This window comes from Periplaneta americana, chromosome 12, assembly GCF_040183065.1.
Source record: "Periplaneta americana isolate PAMFEO1 chromosome 12, P.americana_PAMFEO1_priV1, whole genome shotgun sequence".
NCBI lineage: Eukaryota > Metazoa > Arthropoda > Insecta > Blattodea > Blattidae > Periplaneta > Periplaneta americana.
Genome location: NC_091128.1, coordinates 91,261,310 through 91,284,857, shown reverse-complemented (window position 1 = coordinate 91,284,857; position 23,548 = coordinate 91,261,310). Strand labels below are relative to the sequence as shown.

The window sequence follows — 23,548 nt, the reverse complement described above, 5'->3', positions numbered from 1 at the left end:
CTTGATTATTTACTTTTTGTAAAGTCATTAAGGGTGACAGGCCTATTGATTGTGAATGCTTCATAAGCAATATCAATCTTCGTATTCCTGCTAAGGGTTTAAGATTTCATAAAACATTTTATAATAGAAATTCTGCAGATGTATAAAATATGCTAATTTGCAAGGATTCAACTTGGATCCATTTAATGTGTAGTACATACTTTGAGTTTTATGTCAGTTATTAATTTATGCCTTTTTTTTAGATATGTATTATAATATTTTTCTCGTCATCTTGTATATCTTTGTAATACTATTTATATGATTTCATTCTTCAATTATTTAATTTCATTCTTTCATTTGCATTATTGTCATCTTATTTAATTGTCATTACTTTAATAATTATTCAAATGTATTTTTATTGTAATTTATATCATTGTTAAAGTTTTTGCTATTTTCTTGTCCTGAACTGTAATTTCCCCTGGCTGTTGTACAGTACATTAAATATTAGTAAATAAATAAATAAATAATTATTTCACGATTACACGCTATCTTCACTTTCTAAATCTTGTTCTTTTACATAGTAAACTTTATTAACCTTTATAATATTAGATTGTATTTCACTTCCAACAGTTGACGAAGCATCGTCGAATTAAATGACATTTAATAGCTTGAGTGTGAGTGGACAGTTGATTTATTGCGAGGCAATTGAGTTAGCAGGCGAGGCGCGTTGATCCCAGTAATTCTTAAATGTGCGACTTTGATATAGAGGAACGTTGTCACAAGATCAATATTTGCAAAATGGAGGTCCCGCCCCTCCCAAACGGGATAATTGCAGAGTACACAAGGGACACTTGCCCCTGCCATTAATCGCAATTCTAGTTACATCTGGAGATTTAGAGCGATGTAATAACTTCTCTTTAATAAGAGCTTTTATACACATCGATACGCGCACTTTCACTATTTTTTTAGTTGGTTATTTCACGGCACTGTATCAACTACTATATTGTTTAGCGTTGAAAAAGTTAAATTCAAATTATGGTTTATTTAACGACGCTCGCAACTGCAGAGGTTATACCAGCGTCGCCGGTGTGCCGGAATTTTGTCCCGCAGGAGTTCTTCTACATGCCAGTAAATCTACTGACATGAGCCTGTCGCATTTAGACACATTTAAATGCAATCGATCTCGGCCCGCAACCTCTAGCACAGAAGGCCAGCGTACACTACCGAGGGCGACTTTTTGCGTTGATGGGATTGGTGATGGAGATGGTATTTGCCGAGATCAGGCCGAAGATTCGCCATAGAATACCTGATATTTTTCCTTAAGGATGGGGAAAACCTTGAAAAAATATCCAGTCAGGTTATAAGCTCAAGCGGGAATCGAACCCACGCCCGAGCGCAACTCCGTATCAGCAGCCAAACACCTTAGTCGACTGACAAGCAAACATTCTGATGGGACAGATAAAGTTAGTGTTTTCTTCCACCATGTTCATAGTGTCAAAACAAGTGCTTATACAAATTTTGGCCACTCGACCGCAATTACGAGACCGTCCAGAAAATGATTTTCTCTGGGTCCATTTATAGTAAAAAAGCACAATTGCATGGAAAGATTTATTGAAACAGATACAGCAACTGTTGCGCTATTTGTCAACATATCCCCCACTGGAATTGAGACATTTGTCATACTATGAGATCAATTTTTGTATCCTTGTGTCATAAAAGTCAGCCGCCTGGGATCGGAACCAGCGTTTGACAGCCGTCTGCACCTCTCTGTCGATCCCATGATATGACAGATGTCTCAGTTCTGGTGGGGAATGTGTTGAAAAATAGCTCAATAATTGCTGTGTCTGTTGCAATAATTTTTTCCCAGTAAAACTGTGTTTTCTTTCTGTTAACGACCCCTGGCGAACTTATTTTTTTACGGCCCTCGTAATTGCGGTCGAGTGGCCAAAATTTGTATAAGCATTTCTTTTGACATTATTAACATGGTGGAAGAAAAAAAATAACTTTATCTGCCCCCATCAGAATGTTTGCATGTGAGCTACGCCGGTATCTACCTTCATTAGTCTCTCCAGAGCGAAAAGATTTATAACTCAACAGGTAATATTATGCGCATAAATTAACCGAATGTTGAAACGTGCGCTACTGTTCTGGTGCCATAAAATTAAAAATAGGTATAAATTTATTTTAATACTAGAATGGTATAAATGTAATACTATTTAGAACAGATTAATAGTAATTGACGGAGTAGGCGTAACTTCTTTTCGTTCGTGATCTAGTAATTACTGATCTTGAAATGAAATTTGACCTGCAGTTTATACATTGAATAACGTAATAAGAGGATATGATAGCTTCCACGAGTAAGGTGAAGGCTTTCCTAGGTACAGAATTAGTCAAAATGGTCTTAAATCACTAAATAATACAACAGATTATGACTTCCAGATACCTTGGTTTCAATAGCATACCCAACTATGGCAAAGACGTTGGAACAATAACTGAAATAATTTCAATTTGTTTTGTTATTGGCGATGATCTTCACATTCCTAATGATGTTGATATTGATGGTGACAATGTCGATGTTGATAATGACGATGACGATGTCAGATGATATTGATGACGGTGATATCGATGATAATGTTGATGTTCGTATTGAAGTTGATATGTAGATGATGTTGATTTTACCATGCTATTTGGTTTAATCGACAGATTTGAACATATTAAGTGACACCATTAAGGCATCATTCATGAGGCAACTAAGCCAGGAGATAACGGGGTAGGGTGGCCGAACTTTCCCCCTCCATTACAACATCGCTGACTAATAACATACTGTATTATACTAACCAGACTTAGATGTATACAAACTTATTGTTCTTCCTCTGACATATCGTGAAGTGAGATGTAGGCTACTGCCTGATAATAGATGTACAGGGACATCATTTTATTTTTACTTCAATTTTTATTGCACCTGAGTTTTTGAATGTACTTCACTCCCACCCCTTCTACTAATGAAATTCAACCGTCCTCCACACACATCCAAGACCGCATATACAGTCATAGTAGCCTTACGGTCATAGTAAACAGTACGTTCCAAAAATATGTTCGCCTTTTCCAGTGACGAAAGAGCTTCCAATAGTGAATCATTTTCGCAGTTACTGTCGGCTATTTGCCTACGTCGCATCCGGTTTCCTCCACCTGCTTCTATTCGCCTCTCTGACTCGTTCAGACATGGTTTCTTGTAAATAGTTCTTTTAATCTACCACAAAATATCTCAATATCCGGTAATTTCATCACTATAGAATTTTGTTATTGTAGGTTTAATCTGTAATTTAGTAAATACAAAAATATTCTTTGTTCTTAACTTCTATGATAAAATGTCTAGCTTTCATTAATCAGGTATTCTTGTCGTACTTTAATTTTTATTGTAATTGTAATTGTAAATTTAATATTAATTGTAATCTTATTGTTCATGTTATAGTTGTAATCCCCTGGTAGAGGGGCAGAGAAGGCCTGACGGCCTTATCTCTACCAGGTTAAATAAATAAATCTAATCTAATCTAAATCTCTGTAATGGCTAGTGGCTGGGCTGTCTTAGCTCTTTTCTGAAAACATTAATTTCTGTTAGGAATTGGACGTCTACGTAATATTATACAACTGTTTAAAATAATTTAAATAAAAGGTCATCGTTAAATAATTAACTGGCACGTGATTTTTCATCATTCTACGACCCTGCGACATAACACCTTGGACGGAAGTAGACAGCATGTCTGAGTAATTTTCTTTTCGGATCGGGCAGAAGTGAAGATTGAATTTACAGTACGTAAGGTACTCTTTTATAGAGTAGGTACAGAATTACTTCAACATGAGTTACTACTACGAAGGAAGAAACTGGTAATTGGAATTAGGTACAATCGTCTATAGTGCGATAATATGAGCATTAGAACTGAAGCCCGTATCGAAATCAATGGCCATCATTTTAAAAAGTGTGTTTAAATATCCATATTATGATTATTTTTCAATTTAACTTCATTCTCTGTATTGTACGCTAATGTGCTGTAGACAGTATAATATACACTGCATAATGACTACGTCCGCATGGACAGCTCAGTTCGTGAATAAAAAAACTCATTGTTAATACTGTACTGTATTTTGATTAAACAAAAACCTAATGAAAGTTACCAAACTCAAAATCGCGATATTTCCTAGTTTACGTAAATGGATGAACTACTTTTCTTCCCTCCTATATACCTAGTAAAGTGATTTGTTCGTATTTTACGCCAGTATCGGCGAACTCCAATCGTGGAATGGGGTAGCAAACGGTGTTTCCGGTTCCCAACTGTTCATTGAAAGGTATAGCCAGGTTAATATTAGAAATGTTAGTAAAAATAAAATGATGTCCCTGTACATATCAGCCAGAACCTCAACCAGAGGTTTTTGCTTATGATGTTGATATTGATCATGATGTTGTTGATACTGGTCATTTTGATAGTGTCATGATGTTGATATTGATCATGATGTTGATAATGTTGATGTTATTGTTGATGTTGATAATCATTTGGTGATGCTGATGATATTAGTGACAATGATATTGGTGATTATGTTTGTATTGAGATGTTTATATTCACGCGATGTTATTTATATTGTTGGGATGTTGTTGATATTGATATTATCGATTTTGATACGGTAATTATTAAATAAAAATAAAATGTACAACATGTGACTAATGAAAGTAAATGCAAAATAAAACTATTACAGCTAATAGCTACTTACGTAAGTAAGTAACCGCACACAGATATTCAAAATTTGACTAAATAGGAAAAATACATAATGACTAAATGTATGTAAGCACAACAGAGTAATTAGGCATACAATAACTGTTAATAAGAAAGAGAGTTTCGTATCGGGCCAGGCAGGCCGCAGATGTGAGCGGCGTTTGTTAGCAGTGCTCGTCATACCGTCCCAGTATCAGGGAATTAGTTAAGCGCGGAGGTAGTTGGAGCGAGCTGTGCCAGCGCTGTCTGTTCCAACTCATTACAGCACAGCGTTCAGTTACAGTAGCCTCGGAGACATTAATAAAACGATTACATAAAGAAAGAGGACCGGGGTAACATTTGAGATAAATGGTATATAGAATATTGTCGTATCATTATTAGGACAACTAGTGTATCGCTTTCCAAGTTGTATCACATTTAAAATTTCGGCAACCGAGGAATAAATAAGCTTTTGTGTACAAAAAAGGATGTAAAAAAGATTCTGCCTAGGTAAACTTTTGTTTCACATTCAGAATTTTTTCTCAGTTTCTCAATTTCTCCGCTATCTCATTATGTTTCCCACTTACTACAATTTTTCTCGACTGTTTTGACATGTTCTTATCTGCTGTTCGACAATGTTCTTGTTATTGTATTCGACGGCGTCCCTTGTCCTGACTGCATCCATCTTATTGTTCGACGATGTCCGTTGCCCTATTTTTCCGACAGCGTCTCTTGCCCTATTTTTTCGACAGCGTCTCTTGCCCTATTTTTTCGACAGCGTCTCTTGCCCTATTTTTCCGACAGCGTCTCTTGCTCTGTTTTTCGACGACGTCCTTTTTCCTATTTTTCGACGGCGTCCCTTACCCTATTTTTCGATGGTGTCCCTTATTCTATTTTTCGACTACGTTCCTTTTCCTATTTTTCGACGGCATCCCTTGCCCTATTTTTTCGAAGCATCTTTTGTTCTATTTTACGACGGCACCCCTTACCCTACTTTTGGATGGTGTCCCTTATCCTATTTCTTGACGATATCCGTCGCTCTATTTTTCGACTACGTCCCTTGCCCTATTTTTCGACGGCGTCCCTTGCCCTATTTTTGATGGTGTCCCTTGTTCTATTTTTCGACGGCATCCCTTACCCTACTTTTGGATGGTGTCCCTTATCCTATTTCTTGACGATATACGTTGCTCTACTTTTCGACTGCGTCCCTTGCCCTATTTTTCGACGGCGTCCCTTGCCCTGTATTTCGACGACGTCCCTTGCCGAATTTTTCGACGGCGCCCTTTGCCCTATTTTACGACGGCGTCCCTTGCCATATTTTTCGACGGTGCCCCTTGCCCTATTTTTCGACAGCGACTCTTGCCCTATTTTTCGACGGCGTCCCTTGCCCGATTTTTCGACGGCGTCCCTTGTTCTATTTTTCGACGGCGTCCCTTGTTCTATTGTTCGACGGTGTGCCTTCTATTGTTCGACGACTTCACTTACCCTGTTGTTCGGTGTATTAAATATTGCTGCACGACAAATTGTTTCATAACATTAACTTTATGGCATAAGTTATGCAATCATAATAAAGTTATGACGTTTTAGTTGGTATGGTTATATTTTACGATACTGGTACAATAATGTGGTATACTGTGAATGATTACCCCATTATTCGACGGCATCCCTTGCCCCATTGTTGGGTATCATGTTGTTCGACGACGTCCCTCGTGCTGTTGTCCGACGGGGTTCCTCGTCCTGGCACGCTGGTCTTACATCCAGACGGCCCGACTTCGATACCGGTCAGGTCGTGATGGAATTTGTGGTGGACAAAGCAGATGTTGCAGAGGGATTTTCTTAGGGTACTCCCGTTTCCTTTCATAATTCCACCAACACACTCCATCTCAGCCTCATTTAAAACAGGAGTTAATTTAGAATCCATTAAAAATGAAATAGGTTCTTTTTACTCTCCAGAATTTTTAATTATTGATCCTCATTTTTTAAAAACTCTTCCTGAAAAGGAATTTATTTCAGGAAAAGCTGAAATGTTTAAACATGGATTGATTGCAGATGAAAAATTTTGGATGGATATGAAAACCTCTAATCTATCATCTGTAATAGTAAAAATAGGCTGGGATGGAGTCCGGGGATAGTACGGGTTTTCGATGCTGATATAGGAAGGGGTTGGGGCTCTCAGACTACTCGTCCGCCAAACGGGACCTGGCTCCTTCAGGGGCTGAGGCAGGGTAGCTCACCTATCAGCGTCGGATTCACGAATGCCACCAGGACCATCGCATGCAAAGGGAACACAATGGGCAAAAGCATGACAAAGTGTACGCCCTCATGAAGCCAGCCAGTCACCTATGAACAGTTCCGTCTCTTCCATAAAATAAAATATTGTTCTTGTATTCCTACTTTTTTACAGTCGCTTTAACTGCGAAGTCATAACGCTACTGTCTGTCGGTAATTGCACATTGTTGATATATCTGTGTTGTTTGGACAAAGGGAGATAAGTTATGAAAATGAGTTTGGAGATAAATGAAAATTAAACTTCGGGCCCTAATTGCAAATAATTTTCTACACAAATAAAACACATCAAATGCTAGTATTCTTTTGAATTTTGCACATTCACTTGTATAATTGAACTTGTGTGTCCATCAGGGGAAGAAAATTCCATCTGTACAAAAAAATGACATCCCCCTTTACCCGAACACCAGAGATATTAGGGTTGTTTACTACCATAGACCGCAGACTAACAAGCAAACATTCTTATGGGGGCAGATTAAAAAAAAGTTTTTTTTTCTCCCACCATGTTAACAATGTCAAAACAAGTGCTTATATACAAATATTGGCCACTCGAGCGCAATTACGATGGCTGCAAAAATAAGATTCCCTGGGGCCCTTTACGGAAAGAAAACACAATTTCATGAAAAGCTTTATTGCAATAGATAAAGCAATTGTTGAAGTACTTTTGAACATATTCCCCGCCGAAATTGAGGAGACATTTGTCATACCGTAGGATCAACTTTTGTATCCCTGTGTTGTAGTAGTCTGCCGTCTGGGATCGGAACCAGTGTGTTATAACCGTCTGCACCTCTCTGTCGATCCCATATACGACAGATGTCTCAGTTCCGTGGGGAATATATTGAAAAATAGCTCAATAATTGCTGCATCTGTATCAATAAATTTTTCCAATGAAATTCTGTTTTCTTTCTGTAAATGGTCTCAGGCGAACTTATTTCTTTACGGCCCTCGTAATTGCGCTCGAGTGGCCAAAATTTTTACAAGCACTTGTTTTGACATTATTAACATTGTGGAAGAAAAAAAAATAACTTTTTTTATCTGCCCCCAAGAGAATTTTTGCTTCTAAGTCATCTACCGGCATGTACGTGGTGTAACAGCTCATAAATCCATATTCCTATATTGCCATCTGTTAGCCATAACTAAGTAGTCTGCTGACATATGCACCATGTACAACCATGGATTGAGGTCTTGCGAGTCAATATTTTTATCTCTGTTTGTAGTGGAAGTGGGAATCAGTCTGAGATTCCCTTTAAATAAATAGCGTAATTTTTACATAAAGGAAATTACTATGTGCCACGATTAGCAGATCCCGAAATTTGAACACGTACTTTCCGAATGCGATTTGGTGTTCTGCTGCTAAGCCACGTCACTCAGTTTTTCTTTACTATCTAAATTATTTTGTTTTATTTCATATTATCTGACTTTATTTAAAATTACTCACTTCTTATTCTTCATCAGTCTGAGATTACGTTAAACTTGTTCCGGTTTCACATCTGTGTCGTTCTCTTGATCTGTAGTTTCTGATTTGTTTAGAGATGCAATTATATATCATCCGTTCCAAATGAAGTACGATACTATAGGCCTATCTAATTTTCTCCATAATGCTTTTTTTCAATTATATGTCTACAGATTCCATGCCCAAATCATTCGTAATGTCTTCTTTTCTTAGTCGATTTTCTCTCGTATATCCCTTGACCGATCTTAGACAATGTATTTCAACAGCTTGTATATTGCTCGACAACGTCTCAACGCCGTATAGTAAGACGAGGAACGCCAAGACGGAATAAAATCTTAGTTGTGCGTCTTTCCTTTCGATGTTCTTTGGATTGTACCACACATTTTTTAGAATTCTGCATATTTATAATTTACGTCTTTATCCATTTCATAACTGACGACACAACCAAAATATATAAAATGTTATTCATGCTCGGTATTTTTTTTTTCAGTATAGATTTTTGTTCTAATCGAAATAAGTTGAAATTTTCGTATTACAAACTTCACTAATTTTATTTAATTCATACATTGCTTCTTGCAGTCTATCTCCTGTGTTAAAAACTGAAACAGCACTATCTGCAATCAATAACATGTTTAATGAGCTTTGTCCAATATTAATTCCACTGTGCTCTTTCACAATCCGTTCTCGAAGAGAAATTGAGGAGCGTTTTTGCAAAAGTCGATAGATGCAGAAATCAAGATTTTACAGAAATTACACTAAGTGACAGGATCTATCGAGTTTTGAAAAAACCTGTAAGGTTTGGTAGTCTCTGCATACGGTATGAATCAAGTTTTGGTAAATCTGATTTCATAGATCGATTCCGGAGGTAGAAAACATACGATATCCATATGTAACTCACTATCGAAAATTTCTGCACCTATCGACTTTTGCAAAAACGCTCCTCAATTGGAGACTGCATCCTTGTTTAACTCCTTGATTGATTTTTCTTTTATTTGACAATTTTCCTTCTATTGTGTAAATAAACCATCTTGTTTTCTGTATATATACTTTGTATGATACTTTAGTTAAATGTCTTAGGTAGCCATTTGTGTAAAAAAAAATCTCATAGCTCGGTGTTTCTCAAACTTTTTCCACCGCGGAACCTGTTTTCACTATTATCATTATTATTACAATTACACATTTATTGAAGTGGGTGTAACTACAATTCTGAAACTGTGTTAATATCACACATATATTGTTAAAAACTTGTGTTTTTAATTTATTGAAAAAATTTGTTAGAACCTACTAGGCTATGAAATTTTATAAAAATATAAAAGTAATAAACAATTTCCTTCATAATACAAAATTTATAATACTTTCTTAGTAGGCTATTTAATAATTATTGAAGGGGTGAGGATGTTATCCTAAGCCACACAAACAAAATTTCACAGGAGAGAGTAAGCTTATTACAAGTTTAGAGTTCAATGCTATTAGATGCGGTATCATAATTTCTTCACGCATATTTACGTCATTTCTTGAGTAAATTTTGCAATATTTTACTAGTAGCTTCCCCATATATGTAAAAAATGAACTCGCACAAAAAATTATTTTTGTTAAAAGTGTGGCTTTGGACTATCTCATTCTCACCCCTTCAATTATCAGACATGTTGAAGTTAGTATATCAGTCATATTCAGTGGGTTGAATGTGTTTGTTTTTCAAGTTTGCAGATTTTTTACATCTAGTTTTAAGGAGGAAAGTAGCTTCAATTCTCCTCCTCCATTTATTCTGTTCCGGTATTTTGTTTTGGTGGCTATATACGCAGAAAATCCAGTAATAAAAGATAAATATTATTTTCTGTCTTAGATGTTTAACAATAGGCCTAATTGTAATAATGCTATATATTATTGTTATTATTATTATCGTTATTATTACCATCATTATTAGTCATTATTATTATTATTATTGTTACTGTTGTTATTGTTATTGTCTTCATTATTATTACCATCATTGTTATTATTATTAGTAGTATTATTGTTATTATTCATTATTAGTATTATTATTATCTTTATTATTATCATTATTATTACCATCGTTATTATTATTATTATTATTATTATTATTATTATTATCATTATTATTAGTCATTATTAGTATTATTATTGGCATTATTAGTCATTATCAGAATTATTATCTTTATTATTACCATCATTGTTGTTATTATTATCATCTTTATTATTTACTTACATACTTACAAATGGCTTTTAAGGAACCCGAAGGTTCATTGCCGCCCTCACATAAGCCCGCCAGCGGTCCCTATCCTGAGCAAGATTAATCCAGTCTCTATCATCATACCCCACCTCCCTCAAATCCATTTTAATATTATCCTCCCATCTACGTCTCGGCCTCCCTAAAGGTCTTTTTCCCTCCGGTCTCCCAACTAACACTCTATATGCATTTCTGGATTCGCCCATACGTGCTACATGCCCTGCCCATCTCAAACGTCTGGATTTCAAGTTCCTAATTATGTCAGGTGAAGAATACAATGCGTGCAGTTCTGTGTTGTGTAACTTTCTCCATTCTCCTGTAACTTCATCCCGCTTAGCCCCAAATATTTTCCTAAGCACCTTATTCTCAAACACCCTTAACCTATGTTCCTCTCTCAGAGTGAGAGTCCAAGTTTCACAGCCATATAGAACAACCGGTAATATAACTGTTTTATAAATTCTAACTTTCAGATTTTTGGACAGCAGACTGGATGATAAGAGCTTCTCAACCGAATAATAACAGGCATTTCCCATATTTATTCTGCGTTTAATTTCCTCCCGAGTGTCATTTACATTTGTTACTGTTGCTCCAAGATATTTGAATTTTTCCACCTCTTCGAAGGATAAATCTCCAATATTTATATTTCCATTTCGTACAATATTCCCGTCACGAGACATAATCATATACTTTGTCTTTTCGGGATTTACTTCCAAACCGATCGCTTTACTTGCTTCAAGTAAAATTTCCGTGTTTTCCCTAACCGTTTGTGTATTTTCTCCTAACATATTCACGTCATCTGCATAGACAAGAAGCTGATGTAGCCCGTTCAATTCCAAACCCTGCCTGTTATCCTGAACTTTCCTAATGGCATATTCTAAAGCGAAGTTAAAAAGTAAAGGTGATAGTGCATCTCCCTGCTTTAGCCCGCAGTGAATTGGAAAAGGATCAGATAGAAACTGACCTATACGGACTCTGCTGTATGTTTCACTGAGACACATTTTAATTAATCGAACTAGTTTCTTGGGAATACCAAATTCAATAAGAATATCATATAATACTTCCCTCTTAACCGAGTCATATGCCTTTTTGAAATCTATGAATAACTGATGTACTGTACCCTTATACTCCCATTTTTTCTCCATTATCTGCCGAATACAAAAAATCTGATCAATAGTCGATCTATTACGCCGAAAACCGCACTGATGATCCCCAATAATTTCATCTACGTACGGAGTTAATCTCCTCAAAAGAATATTGGACAAAATTTTGTACGACGTCAATAAAAGTGATATTCCTCGAAAGTTACCACAGTTCGTTTTGTCCCCCTTTTTAAAAATAGGTACAATTATGGACTCCTTCCATTGTTCTGGTACAATTTCCTTTTCCCAAATAGCAAGTACAAGTTTATAAATTTCGCTATATAATGCACTTCCACCCTCTTGTATTAATTCTGCTGGAATTTGATCGATACCTGGAGACTTGTACTTTTTCAGATTTTCTATCGCAATTTCGACTTCTGAAATCGTGGGTTCGGGTATAAATGGCTCAGCAGTTTGTATTTCAATATCGTCCCGATCATTTCTATTTGGCCTATGTACATTTAGTAGTTGCGCAAAATAGTTTTTCCATCTGTTTAGGATTGATGAAGAGTCTGCAAGCAAGTCACCATTCTCATCCTTGATCACGTTTACCCTTGACTGATATCCGTTCTTAAATTCATTTATACCCTTATATAAATCTCGAATGTTTTTATTCTTACTATTTGTTTCTACCTCATTCAGTTTTTCCTTCAAGTAACCTCTCTTTTTATTCCTAAGTGTACGACTTGCTTCCCGTCTTTCATTGAAATAATTATCTCTATTCTCCTCAACTGGATCCTGTAAGAATTTCAATTTTGCCTGTTTCCTTCTTTCTACTACCATGCAACAATCTTCATCAAACCACGGTTTCTTTTTCTTAGTTTCATAATAACCTATGCTCTGCTCAGCTGCAATTTTGATACTATCTCTGATATTTTCCCACACGCTATTAACATCTAATTCTTTCTCAACTTCGTCGGAACTTTCTAAAGTGGCAAACCTATTCGAAATTTCGACCTGATAATTTTGCTTAGCTTCCTCGTCCTTTAATTTCAAAATATTGAATTTAGTAATATTAACTTGTTGCTCTACTCGCTTGGCTACTGATAATCTTTCTCTTAATTCTCCAATCACCAAATAATGGTCAGAATTACAGTCTGCACCTCTGAAAGTTCGAATATCTACTATACTAGTATGTCTCCGTTTATCTATCAAGACATGATCTATTTGGTTGTGTGTCAATCCATCTGGAGAAGTCCAAGTATATTTATGTATATCCTTATGGGGGAATGTTGTACTTTTGACAATTAAATTTTTCGATGTGGCAAAGTTGACTAATCTAACTCCATTGTCACTACTAATTGCGTGTAGGCTCTCTTTTCCAATAGTTGGTCTAAAAATATCCTCCCGTCCTACTTTAGCGTTGAAATCCCCCAATAAAATTTTCATATGATATCTAGGGAACTGATCAAAAGTATGTTCCAATTCCTCATAGAAGCTATCCTTTATATAGTCGTCTTTCTCTTCTGTAGGGGCGTGAGCATTTATAACTATGATGTCGCACCATCTACCCTTAAGTACTAAATATGATAACCTGTCACTGATAAATTCGACCTTTTTTACTGCTGATTTTATTCTTTTATGTACAAAGAATCCTGTTCCTAATTGGTGATTATTGTTTCCTTCCCCATAATACAACAAGTAATCTCCTATTTGTGATATGCCATTCCCATCTAACCTAACCTCTTGTACTCCCACAAAGTCTATTCTATATCTAGCTAGTTCTTTTGCTACTAATGTTACCCCTCCTGTTCTATAAAGACTAGTTACGTTCCAAGTGCCAAATCTCAAAACCTTATTCCTTTGCTGTGGTCGTGCCAGAGAATCAGTCCTATTCCGAGGCTTACTGTAGGAATTCGTAACAAGCTGTTTTTTACGGTGATGGGTTGTTAGCCCTTCGCCCAACCCCCAAGCTGGAGGACCACCCCTTATCGGCTGTCCACGACTGCTTATTCAATATATTCGCAGCTACCCTCCATATCTGGAGGCCGTCTCCTCTATCCGCAACCTGAGGACGCGCCATGCCGTGGTGATAGGGACCCACCATACATGGCTTTATTATTATTACCATCATTATTATAATTAGTCATTATTAGTATTATTATTATTATTAGTCATTATTATTATTATTATTATTATTATTATTATTATTCATAATTAGTATCATTATTAGGCCTACATTATCATTGATATTGTTATTATTGTTGTTGTTATTATTATTATTATTATTATTATTATTATTATTATTATTATTATTATTATTATTGGTTATGTTTAATATTGTTATTGATTCATATTTTCGTGACTTTTGTAAAAACTTACATTCTATAGTAAACTCTAAGCCACCGGTGTAGCTCAGTCGGCTAAGGCGTTATGGCGAATCCTCGGCCTCATCTCGCCAAATACCATTTCGCTATTACCAATCCCATCGACGCTAAATAACTTAGTATTTGATGCAGCGTCGTTAAATAACCATTAAAAAAATACGAATTTAAAAAATACTTAGGACTCACAGAACCCTTAGAATTTGCTCGTGGAATACTCGAGGTTCCACGGAACATAAGTTGAAAGACGCTACCATAACCTACCTCACTTCACCCTGGCAAGTGCTTCCTAAAACTACGAAAGCAATAAGGGTTTCGAAGTTAAATTCACGTCCTCCATGTAGTGGGTCATGCGATGAACTGGTTACACACTTATGAGTTTTACATTTTATTTACAATTAGTCTACAAATTGAATCCTCACCCTTTGTCACAGGTGTGCGCTATAATTTATTAGAGTATTATGCAATTTGACATTGCAGGGTGGTGGAGACAGGGTGAGCTGATCGTCGGGGGTGGCAGGCGCAGCCATGTCGAAGACTTCCTCCCCCCAGCCACCTGAAGGCAGGAACTCGTACAGTCTGGGACCCGACGATGTGGAAGACAGGCACGAGGAAGAGGAGGAAGACCAGGCGCCGGCTGTGGATGACCTCGACGTCGAGACGGCAATTCAGCATGGCGAACCGGTGGCCACGTTCACAGTGGTACCGCCCGACGGCGGCTGGGGGTGGGTCATCGTGGCCGCCTCCTTCTTCTGCAACCTCGTCGTTGACGGCATCATATTCGCTTTCGGCATGTTCCTCAACGACATCGCAGTCGCATTCGATGAGTCGAAAGCCAAAGTATCGATCATTGGATCTCTGCTCGCGGGATTCTACCTCATGGTCGGTGAGTAGCCGTTCTCCTCATCTCTGTACTTGAATAAGCCAGTTCTATCCGAGTACGAAGTCAGATGACACTGATTATGTGTACATTGAAAATTTAAGAAACTAATATTTGTAAAAGCCATAATTCATACTTAAGTTAAGAGTAGGCTGCACTTATCCCAATGGTTTTACCTCAAATATAATAATTTTCAATATTCCCTTCTTATTTTATTGCTGCTTCTCACCATCTCTTTTCAAAATCTTCAAATTCATCTCTCTTCTCCTCTCTTTCTTCTAAACTCTTCAACCAATTCTAGACTCGTCCAAATTCTTTCCTTCTCTTCTTTTTCCAAATTTTTCTTTCTCTTTCTTCTCCAAGTCCTTTCTTTCTTTAATTTGACAAATTCCTTCCTTTTCTTTGTTCTTCAAATTTCTCCTTCTCTTCCTCTTCTCTTTCTTCTCCAAGTCCTTTCTTTCTTTAATTTGACAAATTCCTTCCTTTTCTTTGTTCTTCAAATTTCTCCTTCTCTTCCTCCAAATTCCCAACCTCTTTCTCTAAACCCCTCTCCCTACTTCGTTAAAATTCCTCCCCATCTCCCAAAATATTCCTATTCTCTCTTCTAAATTTTATCCCTTTTTTTTTTCTTCAAATTTCTTCCCCTTCTTCCTCAAAATTTCACTTACTTCTTTCTCCAAATTGTTCCCCCTTCTCTTCCAGAAAAATTATTTTGCATTTTTCCTCCTCCTGCGCACTTCATCATTTTCCTCCGCCTGAGGACTTCCCAATCATTTTCCACTACCTGCAGAGTCCCTAGTCATTTTTCTTCGCCCGGACTCCCTCATCATTTTCCCCGCCTGCAGACTCTCTCATCATTTTTCTTCGCCTGCAGAATTCCTCATCATTTTTCTTCGCCTGCAGAATCCCTCATCATTTTTCTTCGCCTGCAGACTCCCTCATCATTTTTCTTCGCCTGCAGACTCCCTCATCATTTTTCTTCGCCTGCAGACTCCCTCATCATTTTTCTTCGCCTGCAGAATCCCTCATCATTTTTCTTCGCCTGCAGAATCCCTCATCATTTTTCTTCGCCTGCAGACTCCCTCATCATTTTTCTTCGCCTGCAGACTCCCTCATCATTTTTCTTCGCCTGCAGACTCCCTCATCATTTTTATTCGTCTGCAGACTCCCTCATCATTTCCCCCCTGCAGACTCCCACATCATTTTCCTATGCCTGCAGACTCCCTCATCATTTTCCTTCGCCTGCAGACTCCCTTATCATTTTTCTCCGCCTGCAGACTTTATCATTTTCCTCTGCCTGCAGACTTCCTCATCATTTTCCTCTGCCTGCAGACTCCCTCATCATTCTCCTCCTCCAGATTCCCTCAACGTCTTCCTTGTCTTCCAGATTTCTTCTATGCCTCCCTTCTCCTCCAGATTCCCTCCACGTCTTTTTCTCCTGTACATTCCCTCTATGACCTCCTACTCCTCTAGATTCCCTCCACGTATTCCTTCTCCAGATTCCCTGCACGTCTTCCTTCTCCTCTAGATTCCCTCCACGTATTCCTTCTCCATGTTCCCTCCACGTCTTCCTTCTCCTTCAGATTCCCTTCCCGTCTTTCTCTCACTCCAACTTTCCTTCACGTCTTTCTTTTTGTCCAGAATCCTTTCCCATTTTTATCCTCTTCCACCAGATTGTCTTAATTTTTCTTCTCCTCCTCCTCCACTAAATTCCGTTCTCACTTTTCTCCTGCTCCTGCAGACTCCGTTCTCATTTTCCTCTTTGTGCAGATCCCCTCTTTATTCTTCTTTCTCATTTTGCTCGCTCCTCTCCTTTCTCCAGATTCTCATATTTATACCTTCTTCAGATTTCCTCCTATTTCTCCTCCTCATACTCCTCATTCCTTCTTTGTCTTCCCCTCTCTGCCTCCAAATCCTCACCTTATTCATTATGCTTACAATATGTCAGTTGTTGAAGTCGTGTACTTATTTAGACTAAGATATTGAAAGAAAATTGACTCATTTATACATTCATCTACTTATTCTTTCCTTATCTTTTTCTTTTTTCCTTCATTTATTTGTTTCTTTCTTTCTTTCTCATTTCTTTCTTCCTTTTTCTTTTTTCTTTCTTTCTTTCTCTTTCATTTCAGTTTTCTTTCTTTCTTTCTTTCTTTCTTTCTTCCGTTCTTTTATTTATAAGATATTTCAATTTCTTTTTATTGTTATTTTATTTCTATATATAATACTTACCTGTTATTTGTCTCTATAGGCTGTAATGATTTAAAATCCTAAAATTAAGTATTTGTGTAGCTGTAGCAATTCTAAAACAAAATCAAGGAGACATAAACTCCTCCGTCATGGAAATGTTTGGCGGCTGTTTGTTCAGTTGTTGCCTGAAACCAATTGGGACGATCCTGAGTCTGAAGGACACACAGTTTTCTCCTCCTGGAGTCAGCTTGTATCTAAATGGACTAGATCTCTATAGAGCATTGATAGTGTTCAAGAGACCCAGATTTCGATTCTTCAGTGAAATTTTATATTGTCGTAACTTAAAATTCTGATACAGGATATTTTGATGAAACGAATAAAAATTTACAATTTTTTAACCTCAGAGAAATTGACGGTGAGACAATTTGTGAGAAAAAAATGCCTCTATAATAAATGCCAACATTAAACATAATGAGTACGTAGCATTTGCAGCTTTTACGATGACATTACTTACAACTGAACTGTTACATCAGGGTCTAGTATGCCAGAAACTACTTCTCATGTTACACTGTCCGATCGGTATTACAGGTATCATTATATCAACATTATTATTATTATTATTATTATTATTATTATTATTATTATTATTATTATTATTATTATTATTATTGAGTCAACTGTCCGAAGACATGTTTCCTATTTTACAAAACTCATCCGTCGTCAGTTTTGAGAAATAATGGCTTTTCAGAATAAAACAACACACACACATACACACACACACACACACACACTACAATAAACAATATCACACGAAGGCATAATTGACGACATATTTAGAGTTCAGATTATCTGACATCATAATGCCAATATGTCGATCTTCATTTGTGTAATTTTTTGTTTATATTGGTTATTAAAAACTCCAAGACTTCCTAAAAAGACATCAAATATTCATATGTATGAGGTCTCACCCACCTCATTGAATATTACACGACTAACATAAATTAGTCTATTTGTATTATTACTATTAAATACGAGAAAAATTCGTACCGGCAACGGGAATCGAACCCAGGATCTCTCAGCTCTGCGGCGCCGTGGATCGTGTCCGGCATGGCTCAGTTGGTAAGAGCGCTCAGCGCGCAGAGCTGAGAGGTCCTGGGTTCGATTCCCGGTGCCGGTACGAATTTTTCTCGTATTTAATAGTAATAATACAAATAGACTAATTCATATTAGTCGTTTAATATTCAATGAGGTGGGCGAGACCTCATACATATGAATATTTGATGTATTAACTGTTAGCAGTTGTCATGAAACTGATGTTGAATATGGCCACAAAGTCATTTAAATATGCGCTCCTGCACATATGACGTGTATCGTCTCAAGTGCAGGTAGTAAGGTCGTAAAATAGCATTACGAGAGGGGTTCGGCCGGCGCCGTGGATCGTGTCCCGGCATGGCTTAGTTGGTAAGAGCGCTCAGCGCGCAGAGCTGAGAGGTCCTGAGTTCGATTCCCGGTGCCGGTACGAATTTTTCTCGTATTTAATAGTAATAATTCCTAAAAAGAATTTATAGGTCTGATTCGTGTGTAATCTTCTGAGTATTGGATATTGCTTATTTGCTTCCTTACTTTACTGATTTATATTTGTCTCGTGAAACCTACTTGCGCGTAAGGGGAAGAAGAAAGTGGACCGAGAAGCTACCCTCTTATAGTTGCAGCTAGCTAGCTCACTGACCCCCACCATATTCTAAGCTACGGCCACGCATCAGTTTGGTTCCACGAGATAACGAATGACCTATATTTATTTGATTATTTACTTCCTTGCTTACTTATTTGCTTATTTATTTATTTGTTGTGTAGCCTGTTTCTTTAACAATTATTTGTCCCTCATTTATTATTTATTTTATTACGTATTTATTAATTGTTTATTATCTATTTCTTTAATTCGAGCTTTTGCTCTTTATTCATTTTGGTCCTTAGACTTGTATTAACGTATTGCGCCTCGATTAAATTGACCTATTGCAGAGACTGTTTTTCTCACCGGTTTATCAAACAATAAGCCTCGTATATCTTGGTAGATTACGAAAAATATATTGAGACATAACGTATGTGAAATTTAAATTGGCTAAATATAGCAACATTTCGTTAATGTAAGAGTTAAGGAATCAGTAAAATATTCGAATTAATTTATAATCGTAATTTAGAAGATCTTTGGACTATTATTTCATTTCAGTTCATGAATTTTTATATCTGTTGTTGTTTAGTCCATTGCCCTCATTGCATACATCGCCGACTAGCTACATATTATACTAATCAGACTTCATATGCATACAAGTAATTGTTATTCCTCTGATACATAACGTCAAGTGAGATGTACTGCCTGATAATAGATGTACATATCAGCCAGAACCTCAGTCAGAGGTATTTATACCTGTGTAAGTTACTACAGTATTTTAATTTGTTTGTGTAATTCATGTCATAATATAAAATGTTATTTTAATGACCAATTTTACTTCACTACATAGTTTTTTCGTCCTCATCGAACACTACAACCTCACTGTGAACATCGGAGCCGTATTTTTAACCCGAGTGCAGGGTTTTATTCTTTGCTGATCATTTTTAATTTCTGTGCCAGATTTTGATGCCGAGGTTCGGATTCTGTCCGATTTGTAACCATAATTTGCTATAGTGTGTTCAGTTTGAATGTAAATGTAGACTAATAACTCTGCCTAATTTGGTTTGATATTTGATAATTTTTTGACTATTTTATTTGATGTATTAAATTTTATGTTTATTTTTATAGCCTATTATAAATTGTGAATTTATTTTCCTATAAAATTTCTTCGTAACTCAAAACTTTATTGTTAGCCTACTAATATACATAAATTTACATAAAAATACGTCTAATATAATTATTTTGTACTTCTGTGCAATTTTGTTCTTATCTGTGACTTATCATTATTAAGCCTTTTGCTCTAATACATAATTTCGCCTTTTGCTCTCAGCCAAACTATAAAACTTAAATATGTTAATTTTGCTCTGTATTCCAGGCCCATTCGTGAGTGCGCTGGCCAACCGCTACGGGTTCCGGACGGTGTGCATACTGGGAAGCGCTCTGGGGGGCGTCGGATTTGTTCTCTCCTGCTTCGCCAACAGTGTGACCTACCTCTTCTTCTCGTATGGGATCCTGGGAGGTGAGGACACAGCCCCAAACTTCCAAACAAGTCCACTGCCACCTGAGTGGGCCAAACTAGTCTGCCTGGCTCAATAAATAATGCCAGGCCAAACGCTACCACGCATCTGAAACGTGACGAAATTTAAAATGACAAATAGGGGTTCTTGTACAAGGATACTCGAAATTTCAAGTTTTTAAGCAAGTGATTTAAAGGCGACTGACTACTCAGACCGGTTCCAGATTGTATATATGTTAAGTGGTAAAAGAAAGAAAAAATAAAAAAAAAATAGGAAAAACACAGCTGAGAAGACAGTTACACACACGAATGTATTGTGTGTACGTGTGTGTGGATGTATGAAATTTGAATGCAGGACTGGAGAGATACCAAAAAGGTTAGAAAAAAAACTTAAGGTAGTGGAATAAAAGACTCATAACTTGACACTAAATAATAAACTAAAAAAACATAAATGTAAGAAGACATTATCTAACATTAGATAATACAGTTTTTAATAATTCAAAATTCTTAACCGATTTTAGAAAAATACAGCACAATTTAAAAGTAACTAGCGGTTATCTTAAGATATACTTAAATCATGCACCTTTCCTATTATTGAGTCTTAGATCAAGAAGGAACAGATGAAGAGAATAAAAAAGAAAGAAAGTTAGAAATTTCAAATTCCTTGAAAGTACAGTAGCCTATGTCTGTTGCGTTACATTATTTCCGTAAGCGGTCTAGGAAATGAAAATATAATAACGTTAAGCCATCTCTCGAAAATTCTTTCTTAAATACGAGTATTTAAAAGTAACAAAGTTTAAGAATTACAAAAATTCTTTAGTGTTATTTTAAGATGTATTTAAGATTTTTTTTTATTCTGAGTTCGAACAAGTCTATATAGATACATAAGAATGAGAAAGCGTTTTTAAAGAATCTGTAATACATATTTCTCCACTGAGGTACATTATTCTCTAAGAAGACTATTACATTACAAAGTAAAATATTTATAGCAAAATCAAAACGTAGTAAGTTTTCGAAACTGAAGTCTTTCGTACTGCGTGCGGAATGTAAAGTAATAAGTACGCGTAATATTAAAGCGTTGTAGACCGTGCCTTCAGTTTCAGTAATGGGCATTCAAGATAATCAAGGAATAATGCATTTCAAAAGTACTGTCATTTTACACGTTTTCTGACGAGATACATTTTAAAATGTGCCCTTTAACTTTGTTGGTTTGGAACGCCACAAGCAGATTCCTTTTCCTTCCTGGCAGTTATGAGACCCTAGTAACCTGTTACGGTCTCATTCCACCACCTTTCCCTTGATCCTCGAACGTTTACCCATTGGTCTATAAATTTTGGAATGTAGGCTATTTGAAATTGTAGGATCGTGGACCGAAAGCAAGTTATAATTCAATTTATGTCTATTTATGAAGCTAAAAAATTATGAAATTTTAAAGTTTCGGAGAATTCAGACAGAATTTATGTTTAACAATAATAAATTCCTGGAAATTGCGCAGCATCATCTTCAGGATTTAAACTTCACAGAATGAATACGATGAACGTTCCAGGAACTCAGTGCCAAACTAAATTCTTATCACTGAACTTGGAGTATGGCAGCGTACAAGGAGAGAAGAATTTAATACACTTTTCTTTAAATATTTTTCTCAATTGCACGAATATTTTACCACTCTATTTATGGTATACGTCGAGCCATTGTATTAATCAGATACTATAGATTCTAGTAAAAAGTTAATTGGCGTTATATACCAAAAAAACGAACGTGGAAGTTGTGTTATCACGTAGAAACACTACAGTATAGGCCTAGTCTACAAAACTAACGTGCAAAAATTTCTCATATAGAACACGACCATGAAATATTCGATTTCATTCTTCTTTAAATCCTCACCCTATCTCATATCGCAAAAAAAATTCATAACTCTTGACTTGTTCCACATCTAAAAGTTTCAATAGTAATGTAAGATCTATGGTAGCGGTTCTCAACCTATGATACGCGTACCACTGGTGGCACATGAACCACTGCTGGGTGTAAATGAAAGTGTAAAATAAAAATATAACTTATAATAAAATATATACGAGATACAGCAGTTGTTTTCTATACTTATATGAAACACTCCATTACAGAAATTCAAATAGTAACTGTTTTTTAATTAAATACGTCTAAATAAAGCAATCAATTATTGGTATTGGAGAACAGAAATGTTAATTATGGCTCTGGGAGCGACACTTGACGATTTTTCATTATAAATGTTGTTAGCGGTACAGCTAATGTCCTAAATTAAAAATAGTGATACGTCATTGAAATAAAGTTTGACAACCGCTGGTATATGGAATACAATGAATGAAATAAAAATTAAATTCAGTTATCCCAGAAAATTCACAAATTATTAGGGAAAACATGGGAATTTTACATGAAGCAAAGTAAAGGAATAGGTTTGGAAGTAAATCCCGAAAACACAAAGTAGGCCTATATGATTATGTCTCGTAACCAGAATATTGTACGAAATGGAAATATAAAAATTGGAAATTTATCCTTTGAAGAGATGGAAAAATTCAAATATCTTGGAGCAACAGTAACAAATATAAATGACACTAGGGAGGAAATTAAGCGCAGAATAAATATGGGAAATTCCTGTCATTATTCGATTGAGAAGCTTTTGTCATCCAGTCTGCTTTCAAAATATCTGATAGAATTTATAAAACAGTTATATTACCGGTTGTACTGTATGGTTGTGAAACTTGGACTCTCACTTTGAGAGAGGAACATAGGTTAAGGGTGTTTGAGAATAAGGTGCGTAAAATAATATTTGAGGCTAAGAGGGATGAAATTACAGGAGGAGAATGGAGAAAGTTACACAACACAGAACTGCACGCGTTGTATTCTTCACCTAACATAATTAGGAACATTAAATCCAGACGTTTAAGATGGGCAGGGCATGTAGCACGTACGGGTGGGTCCAGAAATGCATATAGCGTCTTAGTTGGGAGGCCGAGACGTAGATAAAAGGATATATTAAAATGGATTTGAGGGAGGTGGGATATGATACTGGGGACTGGATTAATCTTGCCCAGGATAGGAACCGATGGTGGGCTTATGTGACGGCGGCACTGAACCTCCGGGTTCCTTAA

At 36.4% G+C, this 23,548-nt stretch overlaps 1 protein-coding gene and 1 non-coding gene across 7 annotated transcripts in view; both read left to right on the top strand.

Annotated features, from left to right (window-relative positions):
- The window catches only part of LOC138710683 (monocarboxylate transporter 14), a 261,013-nt gene that overhangs the window by 203,163 nt on the left and 34,302 nt on the right, over positions 1-23,548 (top strand). For all 6 annotated transcript variants that reach the window (XM_069841744.1, XM_069841740.1, XM_069841742.1 and 3 more), the window contains 2 exons: positions 14,652-15,057; positions 20,283-20,426. In XM_069841744.1, the coding sequence (XP_069697845.1) occupies positions 14,700-15,057; positions 20,283-20,426 (502 nt within the window). In that variant the 5' untranslated portion in view covers positions 14,652-14,699. The remainder of the gene's footprint in view (positions 1-14,651; positions 15,058-20,282; positions 20,427-23,548) is intronic.
- On the top strand, positions 18,340-18,415 carry TRNAC-GCA (transfer RNA cysteine (anticodon GCA)). The gene has a single exon. It is a non-coding gene; the product is annotated as a tRNA-Cys (tRNA).